Here is an 18,468-nt window from a genome sequence, read left to right as displayed (position 1 = left end):
CTGTAAAAGACAAACAGATGCAATAGAGCAGTTATGACAGAGAAGCAAGGCAGCAGAGCTTAGGAAAAGTCAACTGGGCAATTTTTGACAGGGATGTGTGTTGCAGGGGTGGGAGGGGAGGAGGAGGAAGGAAGAGGAATCTTGATTGTCAGAAACTAGCTACTGGCTCAGGAAGAAAATCAAGGGAACCCATATGATTGCAAGAGAGAAATCAAATCACAGGGTCACAGAGGCAGTATGGAATAGAGGTATAATGTAGGAAAAAGGGATGCCAGGCCAAGAAGCAATTTATTTGTTATAAGTGTTAACCTTGTGGCAGGAAGGGCTTGAATAGGATCACGAGACCTGTGCGTACACCTGCAATGTCAATTGGAAGTCAAAGGGATGTCCTGAACAAAACTGCTCGCACACATTCAGTGAGGTATAACGTAAAACAGAAACTCACTGAACATGCTCAAACACACCTGCTGTTCCCGTCTCACCTAGTGCAGGGCGATGGCTTTAACAAAGATATAGCAAGGAGAAAACAATGCTTTTAAGAGATGGTGGGTTTTGTTTCCCCCTCATAGGCTGGCTCTGCCCCACTGAACACCTGGTGCTAACAGGAGTATGAACATACTGCCTAAAAGTACTCCAGGTTCCTTGATGAGAATACAATAAAGACGTTAAAGGGATTTATCAACATGTATCGCTTTCCTTATTGCAAAAATCAGCATGTAAACTAGAAATAGGCAAAACAAGGGTTGCAAAGGACTGATACTTTAAGGCGCCAGGAAAATACTACATGACATAATTGCAGCTGCTGCACCTGACAGCTCAGGCCAGTGGTACGGCACGGTGGGTCAGTGCCAAGAAAAGGAGACGCTTTGGGCCAGTGTGCAGGAAAGGAGAGTTGAGCTTAAGGACAGTGAGGTCACAGGTTATTACTTGGAAACCACAAAAAAATGCATGTTAGAAACAGCATCGCTAGGAGCCATCCAGCGTCCTCTGCCCTCTCAGTGTAACACGGGTGCTGCGAGTAAACAAGCAACACAATAAGCAACTTCCTGATCTGATTTTCTCAGGCAGCCACCGGGACACTGGATGACAGCTCTGAAAGTTTCAAGTCCTGGCAAGCGCAAGAAAGAGCAGCGACCGCAAAGAGAAAAACAAGCAAGGCCACCACAGCAGACAGGAAACAACGAGAAAGTAATCTTACTTTCGTTAGGCAGCTCCTCCTGATCCAGGTCATCTAAAGGGGCTGAGGCACTGCTTCCACCATCGTCCAGGGTGAGGATGAGGGGAACGTCATCATCCATGCTCACAGCCATCCTGTCTCTTCAGAGGCTCCTACTCCAAGAACTTTAAATAACGCTTTTCTCAGTTCCACTTGTAAAACGCTTATGTCAAAAACTCCCCCTAGAAAGTCCTCCATCAGGGGTGTCTTCTAGACATGAGAATATAAAGGTATGTGTACCCATCTCTAGACACCACAGTTCAAAAAAGGATCTAGTTGTTTGCTTTTGAAAAGCAGCGCGGGATGCTAGACTCAATGGCAGTAATTATGCAAAAGCTAAATTCAAATAGTCAGGTCTGGGCTGCCCATTCCCGTCAGCGCACGGCTCGCAGTACAGCATGGAAGCAAAAGTGCGTGCTCCTTGACAAACTCCTGACCACTCCGCACAACAAGCAGCAGGCGTGACGCATCCGGAGCCAGCATGATGCTAAGTGTCACCGTCACACATGGCTCTTTCCCCTGCCATGCCGAAATGCCTCGATTGCAGGTGGGGAGGGGAAAGAGGGAGGAAAGGAAGCCAGTTTGAGTCTGCACACATGAAGTTCCCGTTGGCTTTTTTGACTGGCTGATGTCACTGTCACAAAGTCATGGGATTTCTTTAAAACGTGGAGGAAAAGACAAACCACGCAGGCCCGGGACAACGTTACAGGGACGCTCCGCAACCGATGCCGCCACGCAGCTCTTACTCTCCCGGTCTCCTTCCTCGCAGGCCGTGGCGGGGGGAAAGGAGAAGTCACGGCGGAGGCCGCATCTCCCACAGCAACAGGCCGACCCCCCCGCTGGCTGCGCCGGGGCTCGCCGAGGGCTGCACCGAGGGCCGGGACGGGAGCCTTCGCCGCCGGGCGGCAGGCAGAGCGGCCGGGACGGGGCTCCTCCCGCGGCCTAGGAGAGAGGGACACCGAGACGGGGCTGTCACCGCCTTGCGGAGGCCGCGGCCCCTCCCCGGGCTCCCGCCGCAAACCGGCCCCGCCGCCCCCAACTCCCTCCCTGGGGCTTCTGCGGAACCCTCGGTCCGCCCGCCCCCCGCCAGTCCCTCACCCCTGTGGCCCCCAGGGACCCGCCCCCCCGGGCTCCCGGACACGGCCCGGCCCCGCCGAACCGGCGCCCGCCGCCGCCGCCGCTGCGACACCCCTCCTCAGCGCCCGGCGCGCGCGGCCCGGTCCCGTCCCGCCCTCGCCACCTCTCATTGGCCGCGGCGGCGCCGGCCTCTCCCGGAGAGGCCGAGCCGCCCGCCCGCCCGCCAATCCGCGCTCCCTCCTCGCTTCGCCCCGCCCACCGCCGGCCCGGATTATTCCCGCCTCCTCCCTCCCGTGCCACCATTGGGTAGTGGCGCTGCCTCTCCAGGAAAGCGGGGACGCTGATTGGCCCGAGGTGGCAGTGGGCTACCAACATCACACCTCCCCCACGGGAAGCAAGGGGCGGGCTCTCGGGGAGAGGAGCGCGGGCTGCCATTGGCTGTGCTGAGGCCCCGCCCCCGGGGTCAGAGGTGAGCGGAGCGGTCACCTAGCAACGGCGGGACGCGGGTGGAGGGCGGCAGCGCCGAGGCCTGGCCCGAGGGGAGACCCCGGCCCGGGGCAGCCCCGGCCTCCCCGAGGTGAAGCTGTGTCTGTTCCCAGGCCCCACCATGCTCCAGTCAAGCGTCAGCAGCTGCAGGGAAGAGTTGGGCCCTGAAAAAGGGCAGCCCAGCCCAGCCGGCGCCATGAAGGGCCAGAGGCCTCATCGGTGAAACACAGCGCTCCCCAGACCCCAGGATTACATCCCTCTCTGATGAGGTGAGGATTCGCAAGCTGGAAGCGAGCGGCCCAGTGCGTAATGAATAAATCTGTTCCAGGCTGAGCATTTCTCTCGCAGGCAACCCAGTGTGCCAGGTCCCCAGGACAGTCCCTCCAAGCCCAATCCAGCCACTAGGCTCTGCCCACTGGCTCCAATTGATTTTGCCACCAGCAGGACTCCTGGCAGTGTTACAAATAGGTAGGTAAGGCCTCCGTCCAGCTGGAGCATCCCCCTTGCTACCGGAGCAGAGGTGTCCAGCCTCACATTACCAACATCTTTGCAAAAGAGCCTTTCTTCTGCCCACTTGATGCCCCCGTGTTCCCTCTCCTACTCAGTGGTATTTCTTTCTTTGAGTCATCCTTAAGGGCTGGATTTACTGGAACAATATGATGAGAGATCTCAAAAACAGCTCGCAAGAGCTGGCCAAAACACTTAAAAGACCTACATCCTGCAGACCAAGCAGGACGCGGTGAAACAGCAGAAATGGGAACTCCCAAATGAGCGTGCCGAGCTACAGCAGGACACTCTGCACCTAAGGACACAACTCAATACACTTGTGTTGGAGCACTGAAAATCAGCACTGGCTCTCAGAAAGGTACTGCAGGAGGAGATTAAACCTGCTGTAGTGCTGTCAGGTCTGGCTGCTGCCTGCTTTAGGTAATTACCTGGCTCCTGCCAGGAAGCATATGCTGTTTTTCGGAGTGTACCTGCTCCATCACAATGCTCCACTGATTTCAGTGGAAAGCAGCCCTGTGGCAACACAACTACAACCACCAAGCGAGTAGCTTACTCACAGGACTGCCTTTTCTCCCCATCCATTGACTCAGCTCTGAAACCTCCTCTGCAAAGCGCTGGGCCAGTTTGGAGAGGCTGCACACTAGCCAAAACGCAGACCAATGAGGCAGATCAGGCGAGGCATGTGTTGAGAAGCAAGAAAGCTGGTGTGGGCCAAGCAGAGCAAACATAATACTGCCCGCACATAAAAAACATCTTTTATAGTTGTTTGTAGCACCTAGGGCTGGGCATAGCTGATTTTGCAAGCTAAGCAGTTCCCAGATTGGCTGATACTTTGCTGAGAGACACAAGACAAGGATCAGGGTTCGGGCAAAAATAAAGAGAGCGTGACTTATTGCAGTGCAGAGCAGATAGAAAAATAAGAAATAAGAGCAGCAGCAGGCAGGAGTCCCAGCTGTGATTCAGGCCTCTTTATCTACAACTCTCAGGCATTAATGACGCTGGACAGGGTGAATCTGGAGCTAGGAAACAACCGAACATTTTCCCCATCTCATCTTATTCAGACCTGGTGTTTGCTCCACACAAGCACCAGCCTCCCACAGACAGGGCAGCCCACAGCAGTAACGGAGCATCCTTTGTTCTCCTGCTGGACTGCACAGCTGCGGTAGGACAAGAGAACAAGGCAGTAGTAAAGTGTCAAATGTGAATGAGAACCACAGTACAAAATCCAAGCAACCCATTTATACCCATTTTTATTGGAACCAATATTGTCCTTGTGGTGTAAATAGCGAGGAAGTGCCAGTTCTGACCTCCTGGCGGCATAGAAGCCCTCGGTGACAACCTGGGACAGTGTGGGGCAGGCAAGCGTGTGGCTGATGCAAAGGGGGTCTAGTTTCCCCCGTTGATTCCTTGAAGCCTGAACACAGCAGTGGGGTAAACTGGCTACCCTTGGCCATACAAGCCACTGTCAACTTGTTTTTCAGATAAAATCTCTCTTTATTTTAAGAGGCTTCATCTTTCAAGCACTCCAGCTCTCAAAAACTGCACTTTGTGTCCTGCTTCCGTGTTCAGCAGTTCTCTGCTGCTTCAATTTTGGGCCAGTTACCCCAGTTTGCTGATGACTCACCCCACTGGATCTGACTCATCCACCTGCTGCTGGGGAACAGGGCTCTAGCTTTTCTGTCAATCCTTAACCCTCTTGTCTCCATCTAGTGTCCAAATCACACTTCAGTTTCTCTCCCAGCCCACTGAGAGACCTTAACAGCTTGCATGTCACTGTGCCAACACCCAAATTAAGCTGAACAGGCTCAGATTCACGTCAGACCCCAACACCTCCTCTGAGGAGGCCCTAATTGCTTTCATGTCCCTACAGTTTTTACTCAGAAGTAAAAAGGAGAAGAGCTGCTGGACTGCTGCAATGCAAAGTGCGGGGAGGAGCCTGAAAGCTTGGTGCTAATCAAGAAAAAAATGCTGCGAGTGCCACAAAAACTACTGGTCCTCAGCCTTCTGCAGGCAGACACGGCCTGTCCCGCGCTCCCAACAGCTCACAGCGTATTACCCGGGTCACAGCACCACTGATGTAACCCACTCCTCAGCAAAGCTCTCGGCTCAGCCCCAGCCAAACCACAGAGATGTGGCCTTTTCTTCAGTGCTGTGACAAAGCAGGCTGAGACCCGCATGTGCCTTAGTCAGAGCCCCCAGAGGACAGAGGCTGGCTGCAATGCAGGGAAGCTTTTGCAGGGCGGGGGAGCGGTTCAAAGGAGCATGAAGGTATTCGGACCTGGCACCTCTTGAAAAGTCCCATTCGGTTGTGGACCCTTTGGGAAGGCTCAGCTCAGCAGCCAGGAGCAATTCTGCCCACATTTGGGATAGGTAAAAGGATCCCTCCATAGGGGATGGGCAGGGAAAACCTGCTGAAGGCCCTCAAGCTTGCAGTAACTGGTGTGTGCTGTCTTGCCAGGCTGAGGGAGCGGCACTTCACGCTGTCTGCACCAAGGAAAAGGCTCAGTCCCAAAGGAGAAACACACTGTCCTTACCTACTGTTCCTGGACTGAGGAGGAGCGCTGAACGCAGCAGGAGAATGAGCGGGACGTGAGGGAGATGGCCATGACCTGTGCTGCCACCTGCATCCAGAAAAGCTGCTTGTTCCAGACACTCCTCACGTCAAAGGCGAATAAAGAGGGCCTTTGGCAAGGCCAAAAAATAAGTACAAAATCCATCCTCTGTCCTCCATTCTTTCCTCCCAGCATGGCTGCTTGCTCACCTGGGCTCAAGTCCCCCAAATTACAAACATTAACTGATAGCACTTGTATTAAAGCCTGAGTCTGCCAGGGCTGGCTGTCACAGAGAGAGGCCATCAGAGCAGTGGCATAACAACATACCACCATTTTTGATCGAGTTCTGTTACCTTTCAAAAGCAAGAATAACCTTTCTTGCCAATGGGACTGGACCGGGAGCGTCCCTCCTGGCTGGCCTTCCCAGCTTCCGTGTCATTCACGTGCCGGAGCAGGTCAATGCATAATCCTGCTGCTGCTCAAGGTGGCAATAAAATCATTTCTGGGGGCAGAATGATGCCCTTAACCTCAGTTTGTCCTTGGGTGAATTTGAGAGAATGTTTCCCTTTGTGTGGGAGGGAGTGACCAAACTCCCAGTGACCCCCCTGCGTTCCCTGACCTCAGCGGCTCATCACTGCAGCCGTCCTTCCCAGGGGAGCAGTGACACTGGCTGCAAAACCCGAGTCACCCGGCTTACGTCCTTTATCTGCCTCCCTGCTTGTATTCCTAAAGACCAAGTCGCTCTTTCCCACCTCAGGAATGGAAATCGAGGAGCAGCCGCTTTGCTCGGACAGTCTTTGTGGCACAGCAGCATCCTGCGGACCAAACACGAGGCCCCAGCAGATTTGCCTTGGATCATTTATTTGGTGACAAGAATGGAGTTGCTGTGAGAGCACCTCACAACCCTCAGTACAAACCACAGGATTCTGTGTCCACTCAGCGTGTCCTCATCACCAGAAGCTGCTGGACGCAGCAGGACGCAGGGCGATGCCATTCCTCACCTCTCTGCTCGTCCTCTCCCTTCTCCTTCCTTGCCAAAGGAGACCATTAAAGCGTCGATAAACGGAGCAAGGCCGCCAGAGAGCCACCAAGATGGTCAGGGTTGAGGGAACGGGGCTCGTTCAGCCTGGAGAAGGGAAGGTTTCGGGGGTCTCAGAGCAGGCTCCCGGTACCTGTGAAGAGGAGGTGACGGTGAGGACCGAACCAAGCTTTGTGCAGAGCAGAATGAGAGAACAGACACAAATTGAAACAAGAAAGGCTCTGACTGGACAGAAAAGGAAACTTTTCAGCCCAAGGACAGTCAAGCAGCAGGAAGGGGTGTCAGAGAGTTTGTGCAACCGACTGGAAAAAGCCCTGAGCAGCCCATAGCTCACCTGCCTCCACCAGGAGGTTGGGCTAGAGACCTCCTGCAGACCCATCGAGCCCAAGCGATCCTGTGATTGTACACGGCAGGCAGGACAACGCAGGACTCCTCCCTCCCCAGAAGTGGTCAGCAGAGGTTCCCTCAAACCTTAACTACCATGGCCAGCCACACCTGGGACCTCCACCCTGGTGGCACCCTCTGGTCCCTGGTCTGGGAGCTCCACCTGAGCTCAGGCCCTGCCCATGCCCCCCCAGGCTACGCTGTAGGTGTACCTGTGCCTGGTCCTTCTCCTGGACAGGCCCCGGACCAACGCTGTAGGCAGCCCTGCCTCCTCCTGTTCCGACTTTCTGGCTGGACTTCCCGGATAGAAGGACCCTGATTCGTCACCACACCTCATCTCATGACCACCAGACAGTCAACGGAAGCTGCTGTTACCACCAAGGCTGTCCCGCTACAGTGCTGTGGTCACCCTTGGTTCCCGGCTTGTTCCCGCTTGTGGGACGTCCCCATCCTTCGTTTGCAGCCATGGGAGGTCCCAGGGTCCTCTCAGACTCACTCTCCAGGAGGTCAGGTCCCACCTCGGGGAGGCTGAGGCTGTATTTGCATCCAGAGGGACATCTCATTTCATTTCCAGGGAGGCCTGGGCTTGCAGCCCCCCACTGCTGTGGAGCTTCTGGACAGAGGAGGTCCGGACACGCTTTTTGACCGACCCCTCATCAGAGGGCCTCGAGGGGTCACAGGGGCTGTCGGAGGGCTCTGGTGTTCACATTTTTCTGTCCTGGTGGTCTCCGAAGCCAGGCGGAGCCCGCCGGAGGGGGTGTTCAGCCGGCTCAGAGACTGGGAACGTCCTCTGCTGGGAGCACCCCGGCCTTCGGGGCAAGAACCGCACTCGGGACGCTTCCAGGGGCAGGGCTGTCCCTTACGGCCCCCCTCAAAGGCTGCTGATGCCGGAGACACGGGGGCTGGTGGCCGGAGGGCTCTCAGGGGTGTCTCCCTGGGGCGAGGGGACAGGCCGGGCTGGGTTCGGGGGGCGGGCGGGGGGCTCCAGAGCAGCGCATGGAGCTTGGCCACATCCTCCTTCCTCATCCAAGGAGCTGCCCAGGCCGGGCCCCGCGGCTTGGCACCGAAAAGGGACTCGTCGCAGAAGGACGGCGTGTGGCTTCCCAACCTTGGCGGGGGGAGAAAGCGAGGAGAAAGGCGGGGGTCTGTCACACCGGGACCCCCCGCTGCCTGGCGGGGGGACAAACCCAGCCGGCGCCGCGGAGCGGGGCTCGGCTTCACCCCCCACCCTCCCGGGGCCAGCCCAGCCCGGGCGGGGAGCACGGCGGGCCGCCCTCCCCGAGCTCGCAGGGGACGCCGCTCACCTGCACTTGCTCCTCGGCCGGCGGCCGCTGTCAGCGGGGACCGGCCCCGCCGCCCAGGGAGGCGCGAAGCCGGGCGGCGCCGGGCGGGCCCCGGCGGGGCTGCCGAAGAGCGACTCGTCCACGAAGGAGGCCCGCGCCCGGCGGGGACCCCGACCCCGTCCCCTCCGGGGCGGGCGGGCAGCGGAGCCGCCGCCCGGGACCGTGCCCGCCGTCTGCATGGCCGCGGGGCGGGGCCAGAGGGAGGCCACGCCCCTTCCGGGCCCGCCCACGGTCGCGTGCTTCCGCCGCTACCAACATGGCGCCGGTGCGCGCCCGCCGCCAGCCCCGGGGAGCGCCGGTAGGGACGGGGTTCGGGTGGGGTGGAGTGTGTGTCACCGGTGTCCCCTGCGCCGCCGTGCCCGCCCCCGTGTGCCCGGTCCCCGTGTGCCCGTGTCCCATCCGCCCGGTACCGATGTCTCCGGTCCACGTGTGCCGGTGCCCCTGTGCCCGGTACCGGCATCCTCGGCACGGGTGCCGCCGGTAGCCATGTCCCCGGGACCGGTGTCCCCAACCCCCGTGTGCCGGCCTCCCCAGTAGTGGTGTCACCAGTCGCTGTGTGCCGGTGTCCCCAAAACTGGTGTCCCCAGGCCCCGCGTGCCGGTGTCCCCAGCGCCGGTGTCCCCAGCGCCGGTGTCCCCAGTACTGCTGTCCCCAGTGCCAGCGTCCCCAGTACCACTGTCCCCAGTGCCAGCATCCCCAATACTGGTGTCCCCGGTACTGCTGTCCCCAGTTCCAGTGTCCCCAGTACCGGTGTCCCCAGTGCCGGTGTCCCCACCCGGGCCAGCAGTGCAGAGCAGCAGTGTCCTAGCACCGCTGGCACACCTGTCATCTCACTGTGTCCCCCGCTGTCCCCAGGTCCACGCGCCACCGCTGCCCGCCTTCCCTGCCGCCGAGGAGGACGATGGCGCCGAGGCCGAGCCAGACACGCGGGCCATGGTGCGGGCCCAGAACCAGAAGAAGAAGAAATCCGGGGGCTTCCAGTCCATGGGTGCGTGCGGGGGGGTGGGACGGATGGGACGGGATGGGACGGGGACCATCCCCTCCTGCCTGCGCCCCCTCACCTGTCCCCATCCCCGCAGGCCTCAGCTACCCCGTCTTCAAGGGCATCATGAAGAAGGGCTACAAGGTGCCCACCCCCATCCAGAGGAAGGTGGGTGCCGGGGGGTGGCGGGACCCTTGCCCTTGTCCTGGAGTGGCGGGACGGTGACGGTGACGGCGGTGTCTCGCAGAGCATCCCCGCCATCCTGCGCGGCCGGGACGTGGTGGCCATGGCACGGACGGGCAGTGGGAAGACGGCGTGCTTCCTCATCCCCATGTTCGAGCGGCTGAAGGCGCCCAGCCAGGCCGGGGCACGCGCCCTCGTCCTCTCGCCCACCCGTGAGCTGGCCCTGCAGACCCTGAAGTTCACCAAGGAGGTACAGGGGACAACGGGGGACAGCGGGGACAACCGGGGCGAGTAGGGACAACAGGGTGAGGGGTTTGAGGGGTTTGGTTTTACCCCCCCGCCAACATGTTTCTTTCTCTCCCTGCAGCTGGGCAAGTTCACGGGCTTGAAGACAGCCCTGATCCTGGGAGGTGACAAGTAAGCTGTCCCCATGTCCCCCACCGGTCCCCACTTCCCTAAAGCCCCAAAGCCCGGTGAGGGGCTGAGCTGCCCCGTGCCACCCCAGCTTCTCCCTCCTCCCGCAGGATGGAGGACCAGTTCGCCGCCCTGCACGAGAACCCTGACATGTGAGTGGGGGCATGGGGAGGGGACCCGGTGGGGAAGCGGCCCCCAAGAGCCACCCACTGCTTGGGGACATCACTGGGGTTTGCACACCCGGTGGACGCGTCCTGGTGTTCCCTTGGAGCACCTTCCCATGCTCCCCACAGGGGACAAGGGGGTCTCTATCGGGTCGTCTTTGATTTGGGACCTGCACGCGGGAGGGTGCGGGGACACCTTCCCCCCCGGTGGGGTCCTGTCACCAGCTCTGTCCCCACAGAATCATCGCCACCCCCGGGCGCCTGGTGCACGTGGCGGTGGAGATGAAACTGAAGCTGCACACCGTGGAGTACGTGGTGTTCGACGAGGCCGACAGGTCAGCGGGGCGCAGGGGGGTCCCCGAGGGCGGCAGTGTCCCCACAAGTGGCGTGAGCGAGGTGCACGGAGGGACCGAACAGGCGCTGCCATGTCCCCTGTCCCCTCCCCTGCAGGCTCTTCGAGATGGGCTTCGCTGAGCAGCTCCAGGAGATCATCGCCCGCCTCCCCGACTGCCACCAGACTGTCCTCTTCTCCGCCACGCTGCCCAAGCTGCTCGTCGAGTTTGCCCGGGCCGGTGAGGAGCCGTGGGGCAGATGGCAGCTGGGGGTGGGGCTGGACCTGGGGGGACCCTGGGGACGGGGACACAGTAGCACATCCCACACGTGACCCACGTCCCGCGTGTCACCACGTCCCACAGGTCTCACTGAGCCCATGCTGATCCGCCTGGATGTGGAGTCCAAGCTCAGCGAGCAGCTCAAGGTGAGAGGCGCTGGGGTCCCCTGAGGAGGGGACAAGGGGGGCCGATGTCAGGCGTGGGGACGCGGGGGGGGCTGAGCTCTGTCCTCCCTTGCAGCTGGCTTTCTTCCATGTGCGTGGGGACGACAAACCGGCCGTGCTGCTCCACCTGCTCCGCAGCGTGGTGAAGCCCCAGGACCAGACGGTCGTCTTCGTGGCCACCAAGCACCACACGGAGTATCTCAAGGAGGCAAGTGACATTTGGGGGTGCCCAGCACGTACCCCTGTCAAAGGGCAGGCTGCCGGGGGTGCCCGAGGCCCCTTTCCAGACCCACATGGGGTCTGTGTCTGTGGGAACCTCCCTGCTGGAATCTCCACCTCTGGTCGAGGAAGAAGTTCCCGAGCATATGATTGCGGAGGTGCTGCATCCTGGGAGAGTGCGGGAAGCGCAGTGGGATTTGGGGGTCCGGGTGGGCACCCTGGGAACTCAGGGCCGCGGGGTCCCTGTCCCTTGGCTGAGGGCGCCTGCCCAGGTGGGATCTGATCTTTCTCACCCTCTCCAGCTGCTGACGGCCCAGGGCATCCGCTGCACGCACATCTACAGCTCGCTGGACCAGACCGCCCGCAAGATCAACATCGCCAAGTTCGCCCAGGGCAAATGCCCGGTGCTGCTGGTCACCGATGTGGCTGCCCGCGGGCTCGACATCCCCATGCTGGACAATGTCATCAACTACAGCTTCCCCGCCAAGGCCAAGCTGTTCCTGCATCGCGTCGGTGGGTGCCGGCGCCTCGCGCAGGGCTCCTTGCACCTGGGGGTCCCCCAGGGGGACAGGGAGGGTGCGAGTGGGCTGTCCCTTCTCCCCTGTTTTTCCCATCCCTGTGGCCTGCTGGGCTGGCACCGGTGCCCCTGACTTGGTGGTGATACCTTTGGGGCAGGAGGTCGCCATGTTGTGACACGAGGAGACAGGCTGGGGACAAAGCCGGGGCAGGAGTGTCCCTGATCTCCCAGCTGGACTGTGGGGGGCTCTTGGGGGCAGGGCTGGTGCCGTCCCTTTAGGATGGCACAGGGTGGGCTTCCCTTTGCCTCCTTGCCCAGTGACCCGCAGCCCCTTGCCAGCCATGCCCACCTGGTGACGGTCATGTGTGTGGGCTCCCAGGGGCGCCAGTGGGTCCCTTCCCGGGTGGGGGCAGGCTGGGCTGGCGCTGGGTCTGGTTTCTCACTCTCCTCCCCTTGCCAGGTCGTGTGGCCCGAGCTGGCCGGAGCGGCACTGCCTACTCGCTGGTGGCTCCCGATGAGATGCCCTACGTCTTTGACCTCCACCTCTTCCTGGGCCGCCCGCTCGTCCTCGCCGGTGCCCAGGAGATGCCCGCTGGTAAGGCAGACCTGGTTGCAGGATTGGGGTGGCTGCGCCTCCCCCCAAACTGGGATGCTGGCCACGTGGCCACCGGGGTTTTATCCTTGGCCAGTGCTGGAGTTCGCAGTCTCGTGGTTGGCATTTGCGCAGAGGGGTGATATGCTCTTGTTACTGGGGGGCAACTGGGGAAAATGGGGTGCTGGGGACTCCGATGCACCCCGTGCTGATTGAACACCACCGAGCTCCTCGTGGCTGGTAGCCCTGCTCTGGGAAATCCTGGATTGCTGCCGTGCCCGCTGCAACAATCCCAGGGTGGGTGCCAGCGAGGTGACCCTGTGTCCCCCGGGCTGCAGATGCCGGCGGGGTGCTGGGCCGCGTCCCCCAGAGCCTGGTGGACGACGAGGAGTGCCTGCTGCTGACGGACCACGAGGGCTCGCTGGAGCTGCGCAGCCTGCGCCGCGTCGCCGACAACGCCCACAAGCAGTACCTGCGGTCCCGGCCCGGCCCCTCGCCCGAGTCCATCAAGAGGGCGAAGGACCTGGACGTGTCCCAGCTGGGCATCCACCCGCTCTTCAGTGAGTGCCTCGGGGACACTGAGGGAGGGGACGTCCCCTCAACCAAGGAGCTAATCCGTGCCCCTCTCCATGCCCGCCTTCCCCAGGCGCTCGCTTTGAAGACACCGAGCTGGAGAGGCTGAAGATGGTGGACAGCATTAAAACCTACAAGTCCAAGGCAGTGAGTTGAGACCCGTCCTTGGGCAGGAGGTGCCTGGGGTGGGGTGGAAAGGTCCATGTGGCCGGCCCTGCAGCTCACCGGGGCTCACACTCTTGCAGACCATCTTTGAGATCAACGCCACGTCCCGGACTCTGGCCAGCACCGTGATGCGGTCGAAGCGGCGCCATGACCATGCCCTCATCGAGAAGTACCAGCGTGGGCAGCAGGAGAAGCGGGCAGCGGCTCTCAAAGGGCAGGGGCCGTGCCCGCCCTGCCCTGGGCCCGAGGAGGGAGAAGAGGAGGAAAACCTCCAGGTAATGGGGCAGGAACGGGGGCGGAGGGGGGGGGGTTGCCGTGGGAGCTTCTGCAAGGTGGCCCCCGGGCTGTGCCAGGGTTCAGGGCCAGGGCACTGACTGGTGGGGGAACATGGCTCCTCCACTCCCCCCGCTCTTTCCAGGACGTGTTCTCCACTGTGGTGGGCCAGAAGCGAAAACGGGACGGAGGGGGAGAAGACGGCGCCAGGAAAAAGCCGCAGCAGCCGGCGCAGCAGGACAAGGACTTCTACATCCCGTACCGGCCCAAGGACTTTGAGAGCGAGAGGGGGTGAGTCTGGGAGGGCTCCCGCTGCCGTCCTGCCCCAACCTGCGTGGGGGGCTGCTCTCACCGCCCACCCTTCGCAGGCTGAGCATTGGCGGCGAGGGCAGCCCCTTTGAGCAGCAAGCGGCCGGAGCCGTCCTGGATCTCATGGGCGACGAAAACCACAACCTCAACAAGAGCAAGCAACTGCTGAAGTGGTGAGTGGCGTCTCGCCATGGGCTGGGGGGGAAATCAGGGCCGAGGGTCCCACCGCCCTCCCCTCTCTCCCAGGGACCGCAAGAAGAAGCGGTTCGTGGGGCAGACAGGCCAAGAGGACAAGAAGAAGGTGCGGACGGAGAGCGGGCGCTACATCAGCAGCTCCTACAAGAACAACCTGTATCCTGCCTGCCTGCGCCGTGGCGAGGGCTGGGGGCGGGCCTGGACCCGCCAGCAGCCGTGTGCTATCATGCCCTGCTCCTGGGGATCCATCCCCTGCCGGGGCAGGGGCCTGGGGAAGGAATCCTGGATGGAGTCTGTGATGGGTTGAGTGATGGGGAGTTGAGCTTTGGGGGGGTCGAGCGATGGGGTGCCACCACATGTTCCCTTAACCCACCCCGACCCAGCTATGAAAAATGGAAGCAGAAATACAAGGTTGACGAGCGGGATGAGGATGAGGGACACGTACAAGGCAGGGAGCAGTTCAGAGGGAAGCGCAGGCGCGGGCAAGGTGAGTACATGCGGCAAGCGATGGAGCCTCCCCATTGTCCCCCCGCACCTTGCTTTGCCCTCCGAGCTAAGCTTGGCTGTGTCCCCCCGGCAGGGCCTGGGCAGCCCCCGGCCCAGGGCAAGGTGCGCTCGGAGCTGAAGAACAAGCAGCAGATCCTGAAGCAGCGCAAGAAGGCGGCCAAGCAGCGCTTCCTGCAGAGCGGGGGGCTGAAGCGCCTGAAGGCCCGGAACCGGCAGCGGGTGCAGGAGCTGCGGCAGATGGCCTTCGGCCGGCGGGTGGGGGCCACCAAGAAGGGCAAGCTGCGGAAGAGGGTGTAGGGGAGGGGGCCGTGCCCCAGCGGCCTCCCCCGCCTCTGGGCTGGCTGCCAGGGAAGGAGACTAAATTAAATACTCAGCTGGTTTTGCATCCTGACTCCTCGTTGTCCTTGCCCTGAGCGTTGTGCCTGGGCTAATTCCTTCTGCCTCGGGCCGCCCCCAGGTGCAGTCCTAAAACAAGGGGTGCTGCAGGTCCACAGCTGGGTTGTGTTTTGGCAGGAGGCAACTTTGAGATACCAACAGCCTGAAGGCGAGCGGCAGCTCCGCCTTCCCCCACGGCCTTGCTCTCTGGGGTGCCCGGGGGCTATTCCTGGCCCAGGGGCACCCTGGCGCCCCCCTGGTGCAGTGGGCGGGTGCTGGGGGCTGCAGGCAAGCCCTGGGGACACAGCCCCGGCTCCCTGGGGCGCAGCTCGGCACAGATGGCAGCCAGGTCCCGCATGCAGAGCAGCACCTGCGGAGATGGGAGCCTGATGCCACAGCCGTCCTGGGATGTGAATGTCCTCATGTGTCCCCCCAGCCCCACGACAGAGGGCACTGACCGTGTCCAGCTGGGCCTCAGTGTCCTCCAGGGCCACATCTGTGGGGACATTGAGCCGGGCGGTGGCAAGCTGGAAGAGGTTGAGCACGGCCAGCTTGATCTGCCCCAGCAGCAGGGTCTTCTGGGTGACCGTGCTCTGGATGTGGGCCCAGCAGGACTACTGGGGGACAGTGACAGCCCTAGGTCCCCCCCCAGCCACTGCCCTGTGTCCCCTGCATGCCCCCAGCTGGGATGGGGGACCCAGGAATCATAGAATCATAAAACGGTTCAGGTTGGAAGGGACCTTAAAGATCATCTCATTCCAACCCCCCTGCCCTGGGCAGGGACACCTCCCACCAGCCCAGGTTGCTTCAAGCCCCGTCCAACCTGGCCTTGAACCCCTCCAGGGATGGGGCAGCCACAGCTTCTCTGGGCAACCTGGGCCAGGGGCTCACCACCCTCAGAGTGAAAAATTTCTTCCCAATATCTCATCTAAATCTCCCCTCTTGCAGTTTAAAATGGTTCCCCCTTGTCCTAACATTCTGCTTCCTGATCCAGAGTCCCTCCCCAGCTTTCCTGGAGCCCCTTTAGGGCCTGGAAGGGGCTCCAAGGTCTCCCCGGAGCCTTCTCTTCTCCAGGCTGAACCCCCCCCAGCTCTCTCAGCCTGTCCCCACAGCAGAGGGGCTCCAGCCCTCCCAGCATCTTTGCATCTGTGTGTCCCCCCAGTTGCTGATGACCATTTCTGGGCACGTGGGGACCCCCAGCTCAGCCCAGGGGGTGCCACCCGGCTTCCCACCACCCCCACGTTGGGCATCTCCCCCCTGCAGCAGGCTTGGGGTCCATACTGCTGCCCCTCTCCCTTGGGCACCCCACGTCCCTCCTTACCTCCTGCAGCACGTCATGGTGGGCAGCCTCCAGGCGTGCGCGGAGCCGGGTCAGCTCGTCCTCGGTGCGCAGGAGCTGGCTGCCGGCCTCCGCCTGGTACCGCTGGAGCAGTGCCCGGCTGTGGGCCAGCCGCTCCTGCCCGGCTTCTGCCTGCTGCGCCAGGGTTGCCCGCGTCTCCACCAGCGCCCCAAAATGGGCCAGCATGGCTGGGACGTCCTGGAACTGGGCAGCAAGAGCGGGCTGAGAGGCTGCAGGAGTTGGGCGGAGGGCAGATGCCATGGACAGGGTTGAACCCCCTGCAAGGGGTCTGGGGATGTGCAGTGTGTCACCACAGGATGGGTGTCACCGCAGGATGGGGACCCCCACGCTCACCTGCCCCATCCTGGCCAGCACGCCCTGCAGGTAGTCCTCAAAGCCACGGAGGCTCCGCAGGTGCCGGGCCAGGCGCTCCCTGAGCTGTAGCAGCCCCTCCAGCTCCCGCCGCAGGCGGGTGGTCTCGGCACCCTGCCCTGCTGCCCGCGCCTCGCCTGCCCGCCGCAGCGCCCGCTCCTGCCTCGCTGCCGAAGCCTGTGGTGTGGGGACAGGGTCGGCGTGGGGACATGGTCAGCGTGGGCCCCGATGGCCAGCCCGACCCCAGCCCCCTCCCCAGCACCTTGAGGAAGGCATCGAATTTGAGGACGACATGCCGGAGCTCCTCTTCCCGCTGGCCCAGCTGCTGCCGGCGCTGCGCCAGGCGCTCCATCCTCTGCCGAAACTCCTGCGGGACCGCCGGGTGCTGAGAGCATCATCCCACGCCGGAGCACCCGAGGCAGGGACGGACACCAGCTGGGGACATGCCCGCTGGCCGCTCGTCTCCCCCGGCACACCGCAGCCCCCGGGGAGGGGGCAGATGGAGGGGCCGGGGGCCGCCCTTACCTGCCGCTGGCTCTGCAGTGCCCGCTCCACCTCCGCCATCTCCCGCCTCTTCTGCAGCAGGCGTGTGGAAGGCAGCAGCGCGGCAGCGTCACACGTCGGCACCGTCCCGCTGTGGATCACATGGAGGTCATCAAGCCCCGGTGGGGAGAACACAGGCAGGGGCACCCCTCACTGTGGCATGGCCGGGACCCCCCCCCAGGGACCACCAGTGCTGGCTGGGGCTCAGCACAAGGGGCCTGGCCCGCTCTCCCCTCGCTTGGGGAGCCCCAGCCCCACCGCAGCACCCAGGGGTGGACAAGTCACGGCACAACCTCATCTTTCTGATTAGACTCCAGAGAATCCCCCTACCTCCCCTGCTCTGCTCCCCGGGGGGGGGACCTGTGTGGAAGCCACCCAGGAGCGTGTTGGGCAGCACGTGGTCGCCCGAGTGTCCTGGCATCTCTGGATGGGGTGCAGGTGGAGACAGAGCCCTGATCAGGGTGCCCTCTCCTCCCTGGGTGCCCCAGCTGGGGACACACCACAGCCCGCTGCCTGGGGACCCAGCACCCACCCAGTGACACCCCCCCAGTGACACCACCACCCCCCCTGCAGTGGCACCCTAGGGACCCCGTGGTGGGCGATGACCGGGGACGCAGGATGTGCTGGCCCCGCTGCCGAGCCCTTGCTCGCCCCCAGCCAGCAGCACCCGCGGCGGGAGCCGGGGGGAGGACGGGGAGGGGGGTCTCACTCACTGCAGCCGCAGCTTGTCGCGGAAAGCTGTGCGCAAATACTCCTCCAGGTTGAAGGCCATGTCGCCTGGTGGCTCCTCCTCGCCGAGGGGCCAGCACAGAGGAGCAGGACGCAGGACGGCAGAGATGGCGGCGGCACAACACCAGAGTGTTGCCATGGGCAGCAGGAGGCTCCCGCAGCTCCCTGGGATTTCCTGAGCATCGCGGCGAGGCAGAGGGAGCTGGGCACAGGGACTGCACCAAAGCTCCTTGGGGACAGCCTGCAGGTCGGTCCCACTGGCAGCCCTCTAACCGCACTCCAGTCCCCCCGCCAGCGCTCGGACCCCGCTCCAGCCCCTCAGAAACAGCCATTCGGAGACCACCGCACACAACTGGTCCCCAACTGCTGTCCCACCACATGCTCCGGTCCCCCGGTACCTCCTCAGCTCTCCTCCATCTCACACCATTCTTACCCACACCCCAGGGAGGGCTCAGACCCCACCGCTTCACCCCCGATGCTCCCCTCTGCCTGCCCCAGGAGTGCCTCCCCACCACTCCATGTGCCCTCGGGTCCCCTTCATCTCTCCCATGTGCCACCAGGTCCCCTCCACTCCCCCCATCTGGGTGCTCACCCCCCCCATTACCCTCCACACACCCGGATCCCTTGTGCACTCACTT

The 18,468-nt window shown here is 62.2% G+C and overlaps 4 protein-coding genes across 7 annotated transcripts in view; 1 reads left to right on the top strand and 3 right to left on the bottom strand.

Annotated features, from left to right (window-relative positions):
- TPCN1 (two pore segment channel 1) overlaps positions 1–2,447 on the bottom strand; it is a 48,831-nt gene extending 46,384 nt beyond the window's left edge. For 2 of the 3 annotated variants that reach the window (XR_010073138.1, XM_063350943.1), the window contains exons 1-2: positions 2,315–2,438; positions 1,199–2,158 (exon numbers count right to left, since the gene is read on the bottom strand). Coding sequence is in view for 2 of the 3 variants with exons in the window: in XM_063350943.1 (XP_063207013.1) it covers positions 1,199–1,310 (112 nt within the window). In the remaining variant the exon portion in view is untranslated. Of the gene's footprint in view, positions 1–1,198; positions 2,159–2,314 lie in introns of all 3 variants that reach the window. The other variant, XM_063350944.1, reaches the window with a different exon arrangement.
- A 2,063-nt stretch (positions 2,448–4,510) lies between these two features.
- Positions 4,511–8,850, bottom strand: RITA1 (RBPJ interacting and tubulin associated 1). The gene is made up of 3 exons (XM_063351180.1): positions 8,566–8,850; positions 7,474–8,369; positions 4,511–7,010 (listed from the first exon to the last, which is right to left on the bottom strand). Exons 1-2 carry the CDS (start codon positions 8,781–8,783, stop codon positions 7,826–7,828), a joined length of 762 nt encoding a protein of 253 aa, XP_063207250.1. The 5' UTR covers positions 8,784–8,850; the 3' UTR covers positions 4,511–7,010; positions 7,474–7,825.
- Positions 8,836–14,857, top strand: DDX54 (DEAD-box helicase 54). 2 transcript variants are annotated; one of them, XM_063351178.1, is made up of 20 exons: positions 8,836–8,902; positions 9,460–9,592; positions 9,684–9,754; positions 9,834–10,019; positions 10,137–10,186; positions 10,294–10,335; positions 10,587–10,682; positions 10,798–10,919; positions 11,043–11,104; positions 11,199–11,330; positions 11,644–11,854; positions 12,319–12,453; positions 12,789–13,010; positions 13,097–13,170; positions 13,269–13,463; positions 13,607–13,752; positions 13,830–13,943; positions 14,017–14,121; positions 14,349–14,450; positions 14,541–14,857. In XM_063351178.1, exons 1-20 carry the CDS (start codon positions 8,861–8,863, stop codon positions 14,767–14,769), a joined length of 2,469 nt encoding a protein of 822 aa, XP_063207248.1. In that variant the 5' UTR covers positions 8,836–8,860; the 3' UTR covers positions 14,770–14,857. The 2 variants fall into 2 exon arrangements, with proteins under 2 accessions (XP_063207248.1, XP_063207249.1); XM_063351179.1 differs by having other exon boundaries at positions 14,349–14,452; positions 14,546–14,857.
- Positions 14,858–14,988: 131 nt separating this feature from the next.
- On the bottom strand, positions 14,989–17,919 carry CFAP73 (cilia and flagella associated protein 73). The gene is made up of 7 exons (XM_063351498.1): positions 17,815–17,919; positions 17,084–17,192; positions 16,821–16,925; positions 16,541–16,735; positions 16,169–16,390; positions 15,306–15,464; positions 14,989–15,217 (listed from the first exon to the last, which is right to left on the bottom strand). Exons 1-6 carry the CDS (start codon positions 17,871–17,873, stop codon positions 15,462–15,464), a joined length of 693 nt encoding a protein of 230 aa, XP_063207568.1. The 5' UTR covers positions 17,874–17,919; the 3' UTR covers positions 14,989–15,217; positions 15,306–15,461.
- Positions 17,920–18,468: the final 549 nt, after the last annotated feature.

This window comes from Chroicocephalus ridibundus, chromosome 13 (assembly GCF_963924245.1).
Source record: "Chroicocephalus ridibundus chromosome 13, bChrRid1.1, whole genome shotgun sequence".
NCBI lineage: Eukaryota > Metazoa > Chordata > Aves > Charadriiformes > Laridae > Chroicocephalus > Chroicocephalus ridibundus.
This window is presented reverse-complemented; position numbering and strand designations above follow the sequence as displayed.

Excerpts from the sequence above, each read along its gene's own strand:
- CFAP73 (XM_063351498.1), bottom strand. The coding sequence starts at position 17,873 with ATGGCCTTCAACCTGGAGGAGTATTTGCGCACAGCTTTCCGCGACAAG. Across the intron at positions 17,193-17,814 it reads CGCGACAAGCTGCGGCTGCA|CGGGACGGTGCCGACGTGTG; the intron begins GTGAGTGAGACC and ends TGTGATCCACAG. Across the intron at positions 16,391-16,540 it reads TGCTGGCCAGGATGGGGCAG|TTCCAGGACGTCCCAGCCAT; the intron begins GTGAGCGTGGGG and ends CTTGCTGCCCAG.
- DDX54 (XM_063351178.1), top strand. The coding sequence starts at position 8,861 with ATGGCGCCGGTGCGCGCCCGCCGCCAGCCCCGGGGAGCGCCG. Across the intron at positions 11,855-12,318 it reads GCTGTTCCTGCATCGCGTCG|GTCGTGTGGCCCGAGCTGGC; the intron begins GTGGGTGCCGGC and ends TCCCCTTGCCAG. Across the intron at positions 13,171-13,268 it reads AAACCTACAAGTCCAAGGCA|ACCATCTTTGAGATCAACGC; the intron begins GTGAGTTGAGAC and ends ACACTCTTGCAG.
- RITA1 (XM_063351180.1), bottom strand. The coding sequence starts at position 8,783 with ATGCAGACGGCGGGCACGGTCCCGGGCGGCGGCTCCGCTGCCCGCCCG. Across the intron at positions 8,370-8,565 it reads CGGCCGAGGAGCAAGTGCAG|GTTGGGAAGCCACACGCCGT; the intron begins GTGAGCGGCGTC and ends CCCCCCGCCAAG.